At 37.2% G+C, this 17,841-nt stretch overlaps 1 protein-coding gene across 10 annotated transcripts in view; it reads right to left on the bottom strand.

The window, feature by feature from the left end:
• Nucleotides 1-1,282: 1,282 nt before the first annotated feature.
• LOC140717105 (ankyrin repeat and SAM domain-containing protein 1A-like) overlaps nucleotides 1,283-17,841 on the bottom strand; it is a 460,793-nt gene continuing 444,234 nt past the window's right edge. For 8 of the 10 annotated variants that reach the window (XM_073030322.1, XM_073030327.1, XM_073030324.1 and 5 more), the window contains one exon: nucleotides 1,283-15,992. In XM_073030322.1, the coding sequence (XP_072886423.1) occupies nucleotides 15,879-15,992 (114 nt within the window). In that variant the 3' untranslated portion in view covers nucleotides 1,283-15,878. The remainder of the gene's footprint in view (nucleotides 15,993-17,841) is intronic. The other 2 variants (XM_073030323.1, XM_073030329.1) reach the window with 1 other exon arrangement.

Below are 17,841 nucleotides of genomic sequence, written 5' to 3'. Positions count from 1 at the left end.
ATTTTACTCCATTACCTTTAACATATCCTTATGATACATCTTGTGGTTCTTCACATTTCTCATCTACCTGGGCCTTTTGCCAGAAGGCTCATTACCTCATTAACATTCTTCCAGCAGCTGAATGAATAATGTGGCTCAGATAGAGTGCAAAGTATGCATTAAACTCTTCCCAGCAGTAAGACTTGGCTGTGGTCCAAATCTCAAAAACTTTATATAAAATGCACATAGTAATAGTTAGTTCACCAATTTCTGACTGTAGATGATGCATGAATTGAAAGGATGCTATTCAACGTACCATTTGATTATCAATTTCACTTGAAACACTGAGAATTCATATTGAACCATCATGGGAACCATCAGCTGATCGTGGGAGCAGGACAGTCTCAGGACATGAACAAGCAGAAAAAGGCCAGTCTGCACAGCTTCTCGGCTGAAGTGACTGCAACTTCAAGTGGCTATGGCAGTTATTACCTATAAGCAATCAACATTGGCTGCTATCTGCTATGTCTGATGCGCCAAGGGCAGGATTGCTGTGATAAGATTTTCCTTTGTGGCATTTTCTTCTGCAGTATTGTACTTGAAATTGATGTACATTTTGCTTTGACTTGCTGCAGACTGATTTGAAACTTGAGTATGAATGAAGGAAGAAGTGATGTTCAAGGATGGGGCAGAAATCTGATATCCATAGAGAACTTTGGTGTGCTTGTTCACTAAAATTATCCAAAAAAACTAGATTAGATACTTAAATAATGTACCTAATAAACTCTCCAAACCACCACATTAGAGTCATATTAATTGGACAAACTAGTTCCACTAAATTCAAAAATGCTCGAGATGGAATTCTTGTAATGAAATTATGAAGACATTTTATATTTTACACAACTTTAATTAAACCTTAAAGTGCAGGAGTGGAATCAGGATTATTGAGATCTTATAACCCAAGGAAAAGAATTCCATAAAAAGGAAAGAATTTTGGAATCCAATTTTACTCACTGATCTAAGTCAATTGGAAAAGAAAGCCAAGAAAGGACAAAAATTAATTCATATTAAGTTGTGTTGTAACTTATTTTTGTGTTGAACCGTGGGGTGGGAATGGCCTCATGAAACTCAAAGAGGCTCAGATTTATTGGTGGAAAGTATAGAAAAGCTAATGACAGGGTTTAAGACTTGGTGTGGTTCTTGTAATGGATAAGCGAAAATCCAAATTTCAAGTATATGACCCTGCAAACTAAAAGCATTTGGCACTGTTAAGCTCGGCTCTTTGGAATGATCTGCACAATAGTGTTAATCAGGTTCTGTTTATTGATCGATTTCCAATTGTACAAATAAAGGCAAAAAAACCCAAAAACAGACTGGAAGCCCAGGTAAATTTACAAACTCGTATTGTTATGAGGTCAGTCTAGTTTTTGCACAATAGTCCTAGTGTTTGGTACCATGATGTGTCTAGTTGCAATACTTGCTTATGAATCTACAGTTATGTACACATAGAAATATATGTTGTTCAAGTACTGCAATATAGAACTAAAAAATTAATAAACACCCATCAATACATATAGATCCAATACTAACCATCAGAAATATCTAAAGTTCAGAACAAGATATACACTAGTAAGCCCTGCTTAGTGTCTACACAGCATTCACAGCCCTTGACCAAGAGTAGAAATACATTTTTAAACAATTTTACAATAGTCAAACTGAGACTCAAATTAGTGAAGCAGCTATGTTCCTTGCCCATTAGTGCACTTTTACTGGGATTATTACTGTTCATCAAAACAATCAAGACATCTATTAAAAATCTCTACAAAAGAGGTGAATCATTATTAATGAACGAGTTCTGAGCAAATATCAAATTATTTATGCAGACAAGTTTGGGTAACAATACTGCTGCTTAGATGTCTGTACATAATTTGAATATTTTAAAAAATCCTCTTTACCAGCCAACTCCTTTGATTCAAAAGCCATTTTATGGCATTAATGTCCTGCACAGCATGAATTAGTAACTGCTTATTGGAATAATTATCCAACAATCCCAATTTTATAATTACACCACATCTGTTAAATCTTTAACCACTGCCTGCTGATTACAAAATTCAGGGCTGCCAGCTGCTCAAGGTCAGCACTGCTTAGAGAGACATGGCCAAAATAAGCTACTGCACACAATGTTGCAGTGTCCCACCACTGAGGAAGCAGGTGACAAAATGGCAGTAACCTGCTGTCTCCTTCAGAAATTTAATTATAAAATCAGGGTTACTTAGACCACAGTCACAGAAGCAGCTGAATTTATTCTTTTGGTTTTTGGAGTTTAAGTAATGGCAAATTTCTCCAAAAGGAAACCAATGATTTAAAAATAATAATTACAATCAAAGGTGAAAACAGGCAAAAGCCAGGGATAACATATTAAAATTCAATCCAAGTACAAATTTGTAACTGTTGAGTCACTTCAGGAAGGGGTCTTGTACATCCATTAATTTTTAATTTTCTCCACAATAACTCTTCATAGGATTGGGTCAGTATTATATCATATGAATCAAACAAAGAAACCAACATCTTCATGCTAAACCGTTTGTAAAATTGGTAATATTTAATTCCCACAATCATGCTTTTGAATATTTCACTCTCCTTGTTATTGCAGTCCTGTAAAAATGAAACACTGACAGTTTTTCATATACCACGAAGAATCTCAGCTCCAATGTTTCCTTTATAGTTTATGACCTAACATCTTAAACACACTGAACTCCAGGAAATGGACATGAAAGTGGTATTTTGTAAAAAAAAATACAAATGTATTTTGCAGAGGCTGATAAGGACACAATTTTGCTTTGGGACAGAAGCACTGCTTGAAATTAATTCCAGTAAATTTAAAGCATAACCATATTTCCTGATACCTTTTTGCTTCATTCAAGTGCAGGTTCATAGTTTAAGTACAACAATACTACTGAAGCAAAAGCCACCATACTTTATGATACCAAGATTTTGATCAAATATCTTCTCCCATCTGCAAATGATTAGCGATGCTAGAAGGTCAGATATGATTTGAACACAGCAAAATATTTTGAGATGCCTACCATTAAAATTATTAATCTTTCATAATATAAGTTCATGAAGAAGTTAATGCTGTACTTGCTCTTTAATGTGTTCAATTGCTTTAGGTTAGAACTGTACAATCCAGAGATCTTAATCAGATTTGCTTTGTACAACAGTGATGGGTTGAAGGAAATAAAGGACAATTAAAAATATGATTTAATGAAAGTATTTTCAACATAAAAAACTAAAACCCTGTTCCTCACAGTTTATGTACTAAGGCGCTGGGGACAATAGACATTTCTGTTTACTGATAAGAGAAAATAAACCAGGGTAAACCATATCGAAGATGATTGCTCCAACTGATCTTTGCTGCAAAGGGCAATTTGGTGTAGTTGGCAATGAATCTTCTTTGGCTAAATAGTTAAATCTCTTGATGGCATTGAAGCACTTGTGAAGGAAGTTTTAAAATCGCTTCTCCTATGTTGTGCTATTATATTGAATCTGGAAGCCACTGCCACACCGGTCAACTTCAGTTCCATGTTCTGCTGGGTGTGCGTTGTCATTTCTCAGATGGCTTTAATTTTCCCTCATGATGATCTGTCACCCATTGCCACATTTCCAGTAAACATACACTCACCACAGGCTTTCAGCTACATAAAGTTAAAACAAAAAGAAAAATGTATGTGATGTTAAACTTAAACAGTGACTGAACTTGGATGTTCCAGACAATACAACAATTTCCACAAAAGAAGGCTACAAATAACCATGTAGAAATCCTGAATATTTTGTGCATTTTAAAGCAATTAATTTAAGAACACATTTTAGGCCAACATGGCACTGCAGATTAGAAAGAAGAATTGAAAGAGTAAATGGAATAGGTAGAACATAGCTACTCAGCAAAGCTTTCAGACTCTTAAAAAAGGAAACAGGAAGGAATAAATCTGATTTAACTGATCCCAACAGCCAAATTGATACAATTTCATCTTAAATGCATTAAAAGCTGGTTAAAATTGGATTTGCCCAAGGAATTGCATTCCATTACCAAAGGCATACTGTATCATATAGTCTGATTCATACTGAATATTTTCAGACTATTAGATAGCATGTAATTTTTCTGCTTTTCTACCTGAAGATTTGTTTTACACTCTTAACTGTAACTTACTGAAGTATGAACATTACACTCAACAAATAAATAGTGCTCACTGTTCAGTATATTAACATCTGCTCATGGAAAGTTTAACTTATTGTCACCAGTTATTTGATCTGGTGTGATACCCTCTCTAGGGAATCTGCAGAAATTGTGAGCAGAAAAAAAATGTTCAGCTTCTCAATAGACTGAAGGACAAAAACCAGAATTGATTAGACCAAGAATTGTCAATTCTAAATGTTAAATGTTCTAGAAAAAAATTCAGAAAGCATTTCATCTCCAAGAATAACTAAACTTGTGAAGGAAATTCTGTATTTGTTAAGTTAAATTTTCAGTGTTGAAAGTAATGTCTGGTGTTAAAACTCACTTCTGCCTGACTGCATCAGATCTGCGTTCTGTTGTTCAGTTGTGCACAAGTCTAGCACCTTTGCTGCTTTACATGGATTTTAATGCCAAATTCATGACAGTAACAGTCTCTCAACATACTGTTAAAACTGATCATTCAGAATGCAAAACCTGCATCAAAGAATGAAAGTTTAAAGTCAGAAAGAAAATAATCATCTGATCTTTCAGATGAGTGAAAAGGTAATAGAAATCTGCAAAGAAGTCTAATTGTTTTCTAGCCAAAGGCCACAGATGAGGTTACTTTATCTGAGAGATAATAATCAAAAACCAAAGACATGGGGGCAATTAACTCACTGAACTAGCATTACCAAGAAAGGCTCAGAAATGAAGCTAGACCACATTGACAGCCAGAGAATGGGGCACAAAACGAAAAGGAAAAAATGTAATGCGAATGTATTGAAGGTTACACAGAATCAAGACATATAAGCACAGAATTAAATTAGATGTATTCACTCAAGTTGCTTACAATTTGAATGATTTAAGTCAACCCACATTATTTTCTCTGCTAAGCCAATGCAACACCCTTGCAGAAATGACCAACAATCTTGTGTCAATTTCTTCTCTCCCCAAAACTGCTTTTTGGGTGTGCTTCAGCAAATCGTTAAGTTGAATAAAGCAGTCCTAATACTTAAACCAAAAAAAATCAGATGAGCCAATTATATGGAACCGGTTCAAAGTATGGCAATGCTTCACCATTACAATCAACAAAAGATTACAGATTAGTACAGAAATGTAATCAACATTCATAAAATATTTACTGAATCTTATCCCACAAATAACAACAAAGACTGAAATCTACTCAGTATTCCTTCTCTTTCTAATCTTGAACTGTGGAGTTAGCATTCAACCACAAGTATTTCAAGTGAAAGGTTATGAACCAATTAACCGCCACTCTGCCCACAATTTGGAGGATATTTGTGGTTTTTACAACTGCTCTGCTCAACGTCTAGGAAAACTCATTTTTACCCTTGCTGAACTGAGAAATATATCCAATTTCTCTTCTCCTTCCCTTCTTTCTACCAGATAGATACCTCTAGCTAAACAGAGTGGTGATGGATGCAGTCATCCTCTGGTGAACTTCAAGCATGGGATGAGATGGGAAAGTTCCCATGATGAATTAGTTTACTTCAGAAACATATCTGATATTGCCTGCAGAGACTGCCACAGAGGGACTGATAGACTGTGAGATAAAACAGGCAAACAGACCATAAAGCTTATTTATTTTACATATTATCATGGTCTGAGCCTGGAGACTACTGAAAAGAGTATGCTTGGCTACCTTTTCAGTTGCAAAATGGAAGGAACAGAAGAGACAATAGAAGTTGACACAAAATATGGGGCACAAGTAATTAATATTTTCTTGCTAAAGAACACAGATTATTAATTCCTAATTTCAACTAAGCATAAAAAGGTATTTTTCACTTCCCTTTCAAAAAGTACATTTTACTTTTAACAGCTTCATTTTATAATCAATTTTACACAATTATTGACAACAGCCAACTGAATGCCTAAACTAACATTTCTGATAGAAGGCATTCATGATGGGGAATAAAAGGAATAGAGGGTTATGGGGTAGTGTGGGTTTAGTACTTTTTTTTAAGGATTATATGGGTCAGCACAACATGGAAGGCTGAAGGGCCTGTACTGTGCTGTAGTGTTCTATGGTTCTATGAATCCAATTTTCAAGTTTACCTCACATGTAAAAAACTGCTTTATTTCAAAGCCCTTGCGCTGTTTTGTAGATTCACTTACTATATATTGAAGGCTGAGTTCAATCTTAATCTTAAAATGGTTTCCATGAAATTGAGTTTTTATTTTATGAAATATGGCTTAAGCTTATTTTGAGCACGATGTAAATCAGTATAAATTATATATAAACAATGCATTAACAAAACTTATTACTGTTTCTGGATTATCAATGGCAACCTTTTTTTGTAGAAAACTTAATGGCTTGACATGTGTAATTTTAAATAAGATGATAAAACATGCGACTATCAACAGAATTGAATGCTCTAGTGTGAGAAAGTAGGGAAGATTTTTTTGAGAGTGAGAATAGCCATGATGGTTTTATTCCTGAAGATCTGATGCTGAATGCATCAGACCCTATGAAGCAGCCATGAAACAGTGAAAGTGCCTAATGAAGGGTAAAGGAAAATAAACATGGTGAGCTGTGGAGCAGGGCAGCTTGTAGAGCTGCTTCCTCAGAACTTCAGCAACCTAAGTCCAATCCTAACCTCCAGTGACATGTGCGAACTCACCTTCCGACTGCTGTGTTTCCTCTGGTTTGCTTTCAAAGCCAAAAGCATTTGAGTTGGTAGGTTAATTGGCCACTGCAACTTACTCTGCTGCCCCCTCCACCATGTGTAGATGAGTGGCAGAATCTTGGGGGATCTTGCCGATGCAAAAACAGTGAGAAAAAGTGCTTCGGGATAGGATTTAGTTAAAAGGTTGCCTGATGGTCAGTGCAGATTTGGTGATGTCTCTCTCTAAACCTCAACAAAAAACATTTTCCACCTTCACCATTACGTTTTTCAGTGACAACCATCTTGGTGTAACCTTAATTCAATTCCAAGTAACAATCAAAAATATTAACAACAGAAATATATACTGATCTGAAACTGGCTCATTACTTGTGCCTGTTTATCAGTGTTGTTGGGGGGAAGGGGGCTGGGACTGGAGACTGTGATTAGGAGATGTAAAATGCAATTAAGCCAAACAGGAATGCTCTAGGACACTACACAAAGGCAGTTTTAGCAAGAGAAAAGTACAGATGTCTGGCTGTCAAGATTTCAATTCCTCACTAGTACAGATGATACATTTGAGGTGGTTTGTCAAATCTCCACTTATGTAACAGGTGTTCAATAAAAATACTTAGTGTTCTGCCTTACAGGAAATCTTTGGCATGGTTGGTTCAGAATGAAGCATACATTTTGGAAGTCTGGTGTGCATGTGAACAAAGTTGTCCAACCATCAGATGTTGCTGAATGTGGTTAGAACCTTTCTACTTGGGATGTTGCCTGGAAGAGGATATAAGCATTGCTTTGGGTACCCTTGCAGTTGATCTGTAGGATTTTGAACAGTACTGATAGTATCAAACAACCTGCTGGAGGATATCTGTGGGAGAAAAGGATTTGGGTGATATTTCAGGTTGAAATGATGTATCAGGACTGCTTGATAGTACCTCTCTTGTGTTTTGAGTGCCCTCTGAAGCATACAGGAGGATGGTAATAATAGCTGTTCTCAGACATTGGATGAGGTGTTGAATTGTATATCTTCATTGAGAGGCACTTACGTGGCTCTAAGTGATCTACATTTTCCAGGGTATAACCATGATTCGTCGCTGTTTGGAAACAGTAGGAGGATCTTTGTTTTGCAGATATTGAATGTATGAAACATTCCCTACTACATCTCAGTGAGCAACTTGATGGTGACTTGGGAGTTCAGCCTCTGAATGTGCAGAAGCATGAGCAGAGTCCTGTAGCTAGGACAGAAATTGAGTGATGCTCTTTCTGGAGGACAACAACGTAGGGTGAATAGTTCCCATTCATTTTGTAGATTGGTTTCACTTGTTATGCCGTTGGCCCCCTCCTTTGTGAAAATCGCAAGAACTCTAGTTAAGGGGGGTCAACTGACCCAAGAGAGAGAGACGTGCGGAAGACCACGTTCTCCCAAGAAGCAGAATAACGGTGACTTTGACTATTGTCTCATGGAGACCACGTGAAAAGCCCTCGGGCAAAGTGGGCTGGTTGAGAGAAAGATCGCATTACCTGCAACTTGATTGATACCTGCGATCCCGTGAAGAAGTATAAAGGCGGGTCTGAGGGGAGGACCCTCAGATGCACCTCAGATGCACCCAGCAGACGCACCCAGGAGACACGAGATCGATTCCCGTGGGAGCGGGACGCCATTTTGAAGGAAGCCACGTACGCTAGATTCCGACTTTGAATCTGTGGCTAAAACCAACGAAAGACTGCTTTTAAAAATAACAACGGGGAAGTCTGCTCCCCTGATTCCAAGGATTTGCTCTGCCAAGACGACGGGCAAGTGTGCATCTTTTCTAAATTATAAAGGAAAAAGCCTGCAAACTTCTGAGTGACTCTTAAGACTTCCGTTGGACTCAGTATTACCCCCTAGACAACTGTAGAGCTTATTTCTGATTGATTATGGTTACACCGGTGTTTTAGATTGAGTTTTGACGATCTGAATGTTTTGTATTAACCATACGTTTGTGCCCTTGTTGAATAAAACGTTTGAAAATAGTAGCATCCGACTCAGCTGATCCATCTATTTTTGCTGGTAAGTTACCTGGTTACGGGGTTTTCGTAACACACTCCAGTGGGAAGCCTGTTGGAGCTGAGGTAGAATATTGTGGCAAGAAAGAATGAGAAAAAGATTAGGCAATGACACAGCCTAGCTAGAACACAGCATGCAAAAGGAATGGGTCTGTAGTAAAGGCAGACAAATTTCTGAGGACATCCAAATTCAAGAAGGGTTCTTCCAAATGAGAGTCCAAGACAACCCAGGTCGAGATTTAAAAAAGTGCGATGTTTTATGGTTGATACCACTCTTGATATTCCTTTTGGAATTGTCAAATGTAGATTGTGTCTCTTAATAGAGGAAATATACAGAGCAGCTCTTCTGGAGGTGTTGGGTGAGGATCTTTGTGATGTCTTTCCCTCCAGCAGACAAGAAACAGATTCTCTGAAGTTACTGTAAGAGCAGATGACTCTGTTCTTGAGATCCCAGGCATATCCTCTTTTCTGACATTGGGAGATGAGGCCTTGAACTTGTGAATGCATACTCTCTGCTAAGTTTTAAAACTGCACCATTGGATTGAGGGGCTTTAAACTTCCGACACATGTCTTTGTTCTCATGTTGGTCTAATAATCACCTGAGGTTTGATTCAAATCTCTCGTACCCAACAGATGGCCGATTGTAAGAACACAGGAGGTAAACTAATTAGTGGATGGACTTTAGTGCTGTGAAGACATTCACAGCGCAGATATCCAAGGCTTACCCTTCTTAGAGCCAAGGACGGTGAGGATTTACATGGTTAGAAGCAGCAGTGCTCATTGGAACAAGCTCTTCAAATAATTTATCAATTGAGACTTGACCATTGACACATCTGTCTATGATTTCATTCCACAACACACCACACCACTTTGACCAATCTTGTCATTACCCTCTAATGATACAAGTGTACAACCATTTCATATAATCAATCTAATAGACGTTCAGGGTTTAGAAACTCATTGGTGACTTAAGTGAAATAAAGCCAGAGAAAATGATCCAATGATCATCTTGGTCATGCAACCATTCATGAGAGCAAGGTGTTTGATACAGCACCAAGTCTGTCTGAGGCTGCAACCTGATGATGTAAACAGGAAAGGCTACAAATTGTAAAAGTTGGGAGTTGATAGCGAGTTGTAAATAGATCAGTTCTGGAGTCAGTGAGCTGATAACCCCCCTCCACCTGCTAGGGGCTATAATTGATGAGAAAGCTAAGATGGTGCAGGAGTTATTTCAAGTTAGTTCAGCCTTCAGTCCAGATAAACAGCAGATTGACAACTTGAAAGAAAACAGGTAAGAAAACATCTTAATGCGGAAGTAATCTCAATAAGAACCTAGCAAATAATACAGCCAACTAGGCTGAGGGCTCTCAAAGACAAGCATACTACAGAACAATGTGAGGTAATTTTTTCTTCCATAAATCCTTCGGTGAAGAATACTTGACATCATTACACATGTCTTAAGTGAAATTCAGTTATTTGTGAAATAGAAATTTATGATTCACAATGACTGATTGAGTTTCTGGAATGGTATGATTTGACCCTGAATCTATTGTAATTGTACAGTATTCCAGTAATTTCACATATGAGGTATGGGGGGGAAAAATGTCATCCACCGAATTTCTGGGCACATCACAGTAAAGTAACACCTGGCACTTAACAATGGCACTAGAGTTGTACTGCAGATCATGGTCTTTCTTGGAGGGCTTTGCTACTGCTTGGCTTGGTGGGTGGAGGGTGCTGATGCTTTTAGCTGAAGTAAGTGGGGAAGGGCCAGGGTCAATGCTTTGCTGCTATTTGTGCATGGGAGGGGGGCTTTGGGGTTCTAACGTTTTTATTGTCACTCATTCTTTGGGGTACCCTTCTGTTTTCGTGGATATCTGCAAACAGTAAGAATTTCAGGTTGGATACATTCTCCGATATTAAATGGAACTACTGAACAATTGAATTAGTGTATAGCCTTCCTTGCTGTCAAGTTATAAAATGAACATTAAGATTTATGGCTGTGCTTATGCTGATTTTTTTATTGTACCTAGAGCCTTGTTTTAAAATCCTGTTCCTAACATTGTAACAAGTAAAGTGAACTCAATTACCATAAAATTGCCACAGTACATGATAGGAACATTCAGCATGACAGCATTTACAATGAGCTGTTTCCACCAAGAAGAAATTGACTATTTTCTTCCAAATGGAAAAAAATCTTTTGTCAATATTCAACCTAAACAGAACGTACATAAATATATACACAACAATTTCTGGTGAACTGAAATTGCAAAAGCAATTCCTTGGAAAAAGGAAAGTCAGCAGAACAGCTTTACATGCAATATAAGGTTACTGCTATTATTTCCCAAATGGTCCAAGTGATCAATATCCTACTTAATTTTACTACACCAGCAAGGAATGGTAACATCTACTAAACTTGCAACAATCCAAAATACATAAATAAACAAGTTCATCACATATTCTTAGCTGCCAAAAGCTACCAACTATATTTAAGAAAATTAGCTGAAAGGGCGCTACATATTTACAAAACAACCTAAGTGCCCCACCATTTAAGTCAGCAGTCATTTAAAGATAGCAATAGAATTAGACCGATTAAAAAAAATCTATTGTTGCTGCCTCTGCAAATGTAATTATTTTTGAAGCTGTATTTTGAATTGGCTTTCTTGCATCAGTTTTATCCACCTTAAATAGTAATGGGAAAAAAATACAAATACTGGAAGAACTTAACCCATCAAGCAGCAAGTGTGGAACGAGAAATCAGATAAATGTTTCCAGTTCATCGGAATTGTGAAAGAGAGAAGGTTAGTTAGTCCAAGTAACAGATGATGGAGGAGGACAAAAGGCAGAAAAAAATAAATGTCAGTAACAGAGAAAAAATAGCCAGTCTTGATACAGTTAAGACCCTCTGTCAGTGGAACATGTTGCTAATGTGGCTTTCTGGGAATCATCGTGCAGGCCACAATATGGTGTGTCTGATCAGGGGTGGGGGAAGAAATGTCATTTGTAAATAGAGAGTCCTGATATAACTGAAGAACAAGTTATTAGAAGCTGGAGAATTCATTATCAAGTCCTGCAGGCTTCACCATTCCCACCTGAAAAATGATGTACCTTCCTAAATTTATAAAGGAATTTAACTGTTGATTCAATGGCTGTCCATTGTTTCACTGTATTACAGACATTTCCTTTATTCTGCCTAATGCTCTCTATCAACTTCAGTTATTTGTCCTTAAACCAAAACATTAACTGGTTTCTAATTCCACAGAAGCTACTAAGCTGGTTGAGTACTTTCAACATTTCTGGCTTAGTCTTTGATTGCAGCATCTGTAGTTTTATTTGTACCCTGTTACTGTTTATGGGAAGTCTTCCTGTGATGTATATTAAATAGTAAATCCAATTTCATATAGGGGACTGGAATAATTTTCCCACTTCAAGAAAAACAAATAATAGCCTACACATTCTGCAGTTCCCCACCACAAGAAGCCACAGCATCTTTTGCTAGCCGCAATAAACTCACTTAGTCCTCCTTTTAGTAGCAACCTTTTAATGACGAGTAGAGTACTGGTTCAAATCTACATGTACACCTACACAATAAAACCGTTATCAGTCACATATTAAATATGGTTTCTGCAACTCTGGACATGATTTCTTCTAGCTCACCATGAGACTACAGCAATGAACCATGCCAGTTTTATTTTACTATAATAGGGACAAAATTGAGAGGTCTGATTACCAATATTGGCAAGACTCAGCTTTTTCCATGATCAAGTGGCTGGAGCTAAATCCTCTTATAAATTCTGAAGGATCAACTCACCAATTAACGTTCTGGGTCACACCAGAAAATGATTAAACTAATAATGGACTTCAAAAACACCCCGATTACAGGTATGATAAATTTTAATCTATAGAATGCTTACATTTCCAAAACAGAAAGGTAAGGTTTCAGCATTTCAACTATATCTGACACCTTTTCCAAACTGGGGCAAGATAAACATCTGAAATATCGGTTAGTGTACAAAATTAAATTTGAGAATCCATCAGAAGATTGAAAGAATTAGATTACTTTATGCGGTAATTGCAACATCAGCAGTAATTGCAACATCGAAGAACTTTACAAGGTAGAAAGGAGGACAGGGTAGGAATTGGTGGGTGGAGCAATCCGTGGGCACTTTTACAATCTGAATTCTGACACAACATCGTAATTTCAAAGACGAGTAGCTCCGAGTTAAATATCCATCTCAGAAAAGTTTTCAGAGTAACCCAGGGTCATAGAATCTTAAATTATAGGATTTAAAATTATGTTTGGAAATATCATTCATCTGGGTACTGAGAAGCTCCTTTGTGTGGATTTAGAAAATGATTTGTCTCATGATAATAACATTGTCAAGAAAAATTTACATAACTCTGTGCCAAACAAAATTGAAAGATGATAAAATAGCCAAAATATTTTCATTATTGGGATACACTAGAAGGTCAACATTTAAAGTAGATAAAAATGAAAAGTTGAAGTAGGTTGTTTAGCTCAGGCAAGGACAAAGATTCATTTTCAAATTAGCCACTGGAGAAGGTGCTGGACTAGAGTTATTTCCTGGTGAATGTCAAAATGGACCCATTTGATTGGGCAAGCAAATAGAGCCACAGCAATCTCTGAATTAATTGTGGTTATAAAGAATGAGAGGAGTATCATACATAGGCTTTAGGTTTAAATCACCAACATGTACATCAAATGGTCAAAGGAAGGGTTACAATATGAAATGGTGCAACACACTGATTTACCAGACACTTTCGGGGGGGAGTAATTTAACTATTCCAATGGGGTCATATAATGAATTATTGTGGAAGCAAAATGAGCGGACACAATGGCTGAAAGCTACAGGAAGTCCAGTGTCTGCAGCAAGCTACACTCACTCAGCTTGACCTCCAAGATCAACAAGAATGGTTTTTTATGCAGCATAATTAGAAACCAGTTTGGAAGGTCTAACAGCTCCTCCTTTGCTGCACATGTTATCAATGCACTTGTAAAATGCTATCATACAACATTGCTGAGTGTGTTACTGGATTCAAAGGCAGAGCATCAATGCAGGAAACAACCTCATTAGGCATCCATAGCTAAGACAACCTTCTCACACAAGCCTATCTTGTACAGTGCAATACAGGATTTCCAACAATGATGAATAGTTCTTCTTAGCAAACTTAGTGATGGAGACTACGAGACAGGTATATGGAGGAATTTAAGGTGGGGGGTTATATGGGAGGCAGGGTTTAAGGGTCGGCACAACATTGTGGGCTGTATTGTTCTATGCTCTATATTTAAAGAAAAGCCATTTCTCATGAGGATTATTAAGATATCCAAAGGTTGAATTTGTGATAAATTATAAGTCTGGAGTTGACAACATTATGAACTGTGTTATATGGCAAAATAACCAGTCCCATTTCAAGGATGGATGCTAATGATAAATGAACAGTTGTTACGAAAAATTTATAACAAATATTTGTTAATTATTAGAACTCCTGAAATGCTAAATATGCTGCGTATTAGAAACAAAAATTGAAACTCCTGGAAAAATTCAGCGGGAGAATCAGGATGCAAGAAACAGATTAATATTTGGTGTATGGATTCTTCTACAAATTAAAAATATTAACTTATCAGTTTTCTGCACACAGATTGATTAGGTGACTATGCATAGAACCTCTGCAAAGTGTCTTGCTAATCTCAATTACAAATACTGAAAAAACACGGTTCACTCTGAAAGTGAGGTCTTCAGAGCACAAAGCAAAATGTGAAAACGAAGCAATAGAATAAGATAGTTTACAAGAACAATTAAAAAATTCCCATGTGCCCTGCTAATTAAAGATAAATACTAAAATAACTGAAGTGTATACAAATACTGAACATAATACTTCACATCCACTATTTACTACTCCAGCATTCTGTGTACTCTTAATCATTTTCATTGATTTGGTTCCTAAAATAAAATTGTATTATCCAATTATTTGCATTATACAACATAGAGCCTAAAAATGTAGAGCCTAAAAATTGTGTATTGCATATTTTGAATAAAGCAGCTTTTAATTATATAGACTGTTGTAAAGTCTAAACAGTTTTATGTGATCCCTGAAACTTTAATATCCTTTGATTACTTAGTGAAAATATTGAATATCTCTAACTGGATCACATAAAAAAGTTAAATAGCATGTCTCTTAATGTATCTGCTCAGTAAGTGCTTCAATATCAGAAAAGATTTAGAAAAGTTAATCCTTTCACATGTCCCATCCTGAGGCAAACATCTGAAATGAAAATTTCAGCCAAAAGAGGCTACAGGTCATTTAGCTAGTTCAGTTACAATAAGAAAATTGTGGCCAAACTTACAATGTGTTGTAGAAACTGTAAAAATATCAGAACATAGAAATACGTCCGCATTTCATCATTTTGTGTCAATTTGGCTGATTCGGGCCCCATCTTTCACAACCAGTTTAACGAACTGAGCTACATAACCGTACGGATAAGGCATGTTTTGAAATTGTTTAAATCAACAAGTTTAAGAAAGCAAGTTTTTAAACAACATGTTTAAGAAAGGAGATGAAGTCATTTAAAAGCTCGTTAAATTCATCAGGTTAGTAGCTGTAACACATTTCCTTTCAAAAATGTAGACCGCTGTGGAAAAAATGGAACAGATACTGATGCATGCAACATTGCCATATGCTTTTTAGTAGCGATTGGATGGATTAACAGTGCAATAGCTCACAGTGCTGGGAGGTTAGAGTGTTTCAAAGTCCAGATATGGAGTAAGATTCCAAGTAATTTCCAAAGTCTTTGCTTTAAAATGGCTGTAAGATCAACAGATGTTGAAGGCAGCTGTATTCAACTACAGAGTTGAGTATAGGAAGCTCAAGTACGAAGTTTCCCTTTGAGAAGAGAGTGAAAGCAGCTTTAAGTGTCCGCTGTAGGAAGCGGAGAAATAGAACAGATTCACAGTGCAAAGGCACGGAATAGAAGTGGGAGCACCAGATGGTCAGAAAATGGTGGTTTCATACTTTGTACTGATTGTCCTCTTGGAGTCCTGCTTGGAGTCAGCTATCCATTGCACAGCACCATGTGATTGAGAATCTTGATCAATGTTGTCAATCTACAATAATAAAATGAGAAAATGCAAGTTATTTTGGTATGCTCTACATTTAACAAACAATCCAAATTTGATGAGCACTGCAATAAAAATCATTGATAAATTGAAGTCATATTCAACACTTTGATTACCCAACTTTTGAAGGAAAGAGAAAAATGATTAAAAAAACCATCAGTGCACAAGGCCAGCATGACTGAGACTTAACCTAGGTGTTTTTAATGAGGAATAGATGTGTAAAAAAGTTTGCTCCCATTACAAGTACCTAGGGACCTTCTTTGTAGTAGTCATTTTGAAAGTTTTTTTATCCCCATTTGGAAACAACCAAAATACCAGTTTGTGCTGCACAACTTGGTAAGAAAAAGGAATTAACAAGTCAAATATAGTTTTCTATTCAATCAAAATAATCTACATTATTAAGTAACAAGTGAATATGGCTGGAGGATTTAATTGCTGACCTTAAAAGCTCCCTCATATAATGCTGAAACCCTAATGCTACCTGTAGGCTCAACAGTCAGATCTCACTATTGTTTTCTTTCTTTGTGCAGAAATCATTGGGAAAAGAAGAATTTTAAATGGCAGTGCTTTACCACATCAGATAACAATTTACTGTGCAGTTTATGGGGGGATAAGGTATGACTAGATTTTTATACTGATCACAAGTACATTTAAGAAAGCAACAAAAGCAAAGCAAAGCAAAGCAAAACAAACCCCTTTCCCATCCCCTCACCCACACACAGAGATGAACCTCCAGCCACAGATAGGTCACTGCTGGACCTCCGATCTGCACATCGTGGCCCAGGACTCAGACTTTCAGCCTTTGTACTCACTGAACTTGGAGCTTCAAACTCCAGACATCAAGCCCAGGATTCAACCTCTGACCTGAGGGTCTGCCAAGCTACTGGAACCTTCAATCCCAGGACTTGCCAACCGCAAGGATCAACAGCCCTTGCTCTTGAGGCACTGCAGACCGCTGTGCTTGGAGTGCTCCGGCCTCCAACTCCTTCCCCTTACTCGTTCATAAAGTCAATGGGTCAAACCATACTGGGCCTACCTCACTGCCTGTACTTACCATATATGGAATCGGTCCAGCTGCACTTAGCTGGGCAGGACTTCAGGAAAGCTGTCTAGGCCTGAATCTGAGAGACACCCTGCAAGCTTCAATAGCACGTGGATTTCAAGAAGCACATTACTGAGACTTAAGCACTGTAATATCCTTACAGCTTCAAAGGGAGGCAAATCTTTTCCTGCTGATATGGCTGAGATTTATTTTTAAAAGCAGTTTTTAAATGCCTCTAATACCTAGATGCATTTACAAAAATATTATAAATCATTAAAATGTGATTTAAAAACTTTGGAAGAAACTTTAAAGGAAAATTACTTTATCTTTGTATTCTCTCAATTTCCTGGCCAAGAGTTCATGGAAATAAATAAGATCCTGATTCTTTGTCAGGTCTGACTTGCGTATGATTGAAGAAGCTAATTTCCTGGTAAAAGTCCCAGGCAATCTCAGCAAGAAAAAGCTCCATGTTGGACAGAGAGGAATGCTAGATACACTGGCTTGTGTCACTCAGTAGATACCAGATTTAGAGCACGTCTTTGTATGTACGGTGCTGCTTTTTCCAAACAGCAGAACCACTGGTATAACCAGCATGACTAAACTACCGGTACCAGTAATAACATTCTTTTAAGTATTCCGTAGAAATAATTTCTGACATTGTAGTGTTTTCTAGGCATGCAGTTGTGGCTCAGAGGGAGCACTCCTGAGTCTAAAAGTTGTTCCAAATTCAAATCCCACACCAAACTTGAATCTAAAATATTCTAGATGGACATCCCAGCGCTGTAGCAAGGGAGT

The sequence above is a fragment of the Hemitrygon akajei genome, chromosome 27 (genome assembly GCF_048418815.1).
Source record: "Hemitrygon akajei chromosome 27, sHemAka1.3, whole genome shotgun sequence".
In the NCBI taxonomy this organism is placed as follows: Eukaryota; Metazoa; Chordata; class Chondrichthyes; order Myliobatiformes; family Dasyatidae; genus Hemitrygon; species Hemitrygon akajei.
The sequence above is the reverse complement of the archived record's forward strand: the minus strand, read 5'-3'. Positions and strand labels throughout refer to the sequence as shown.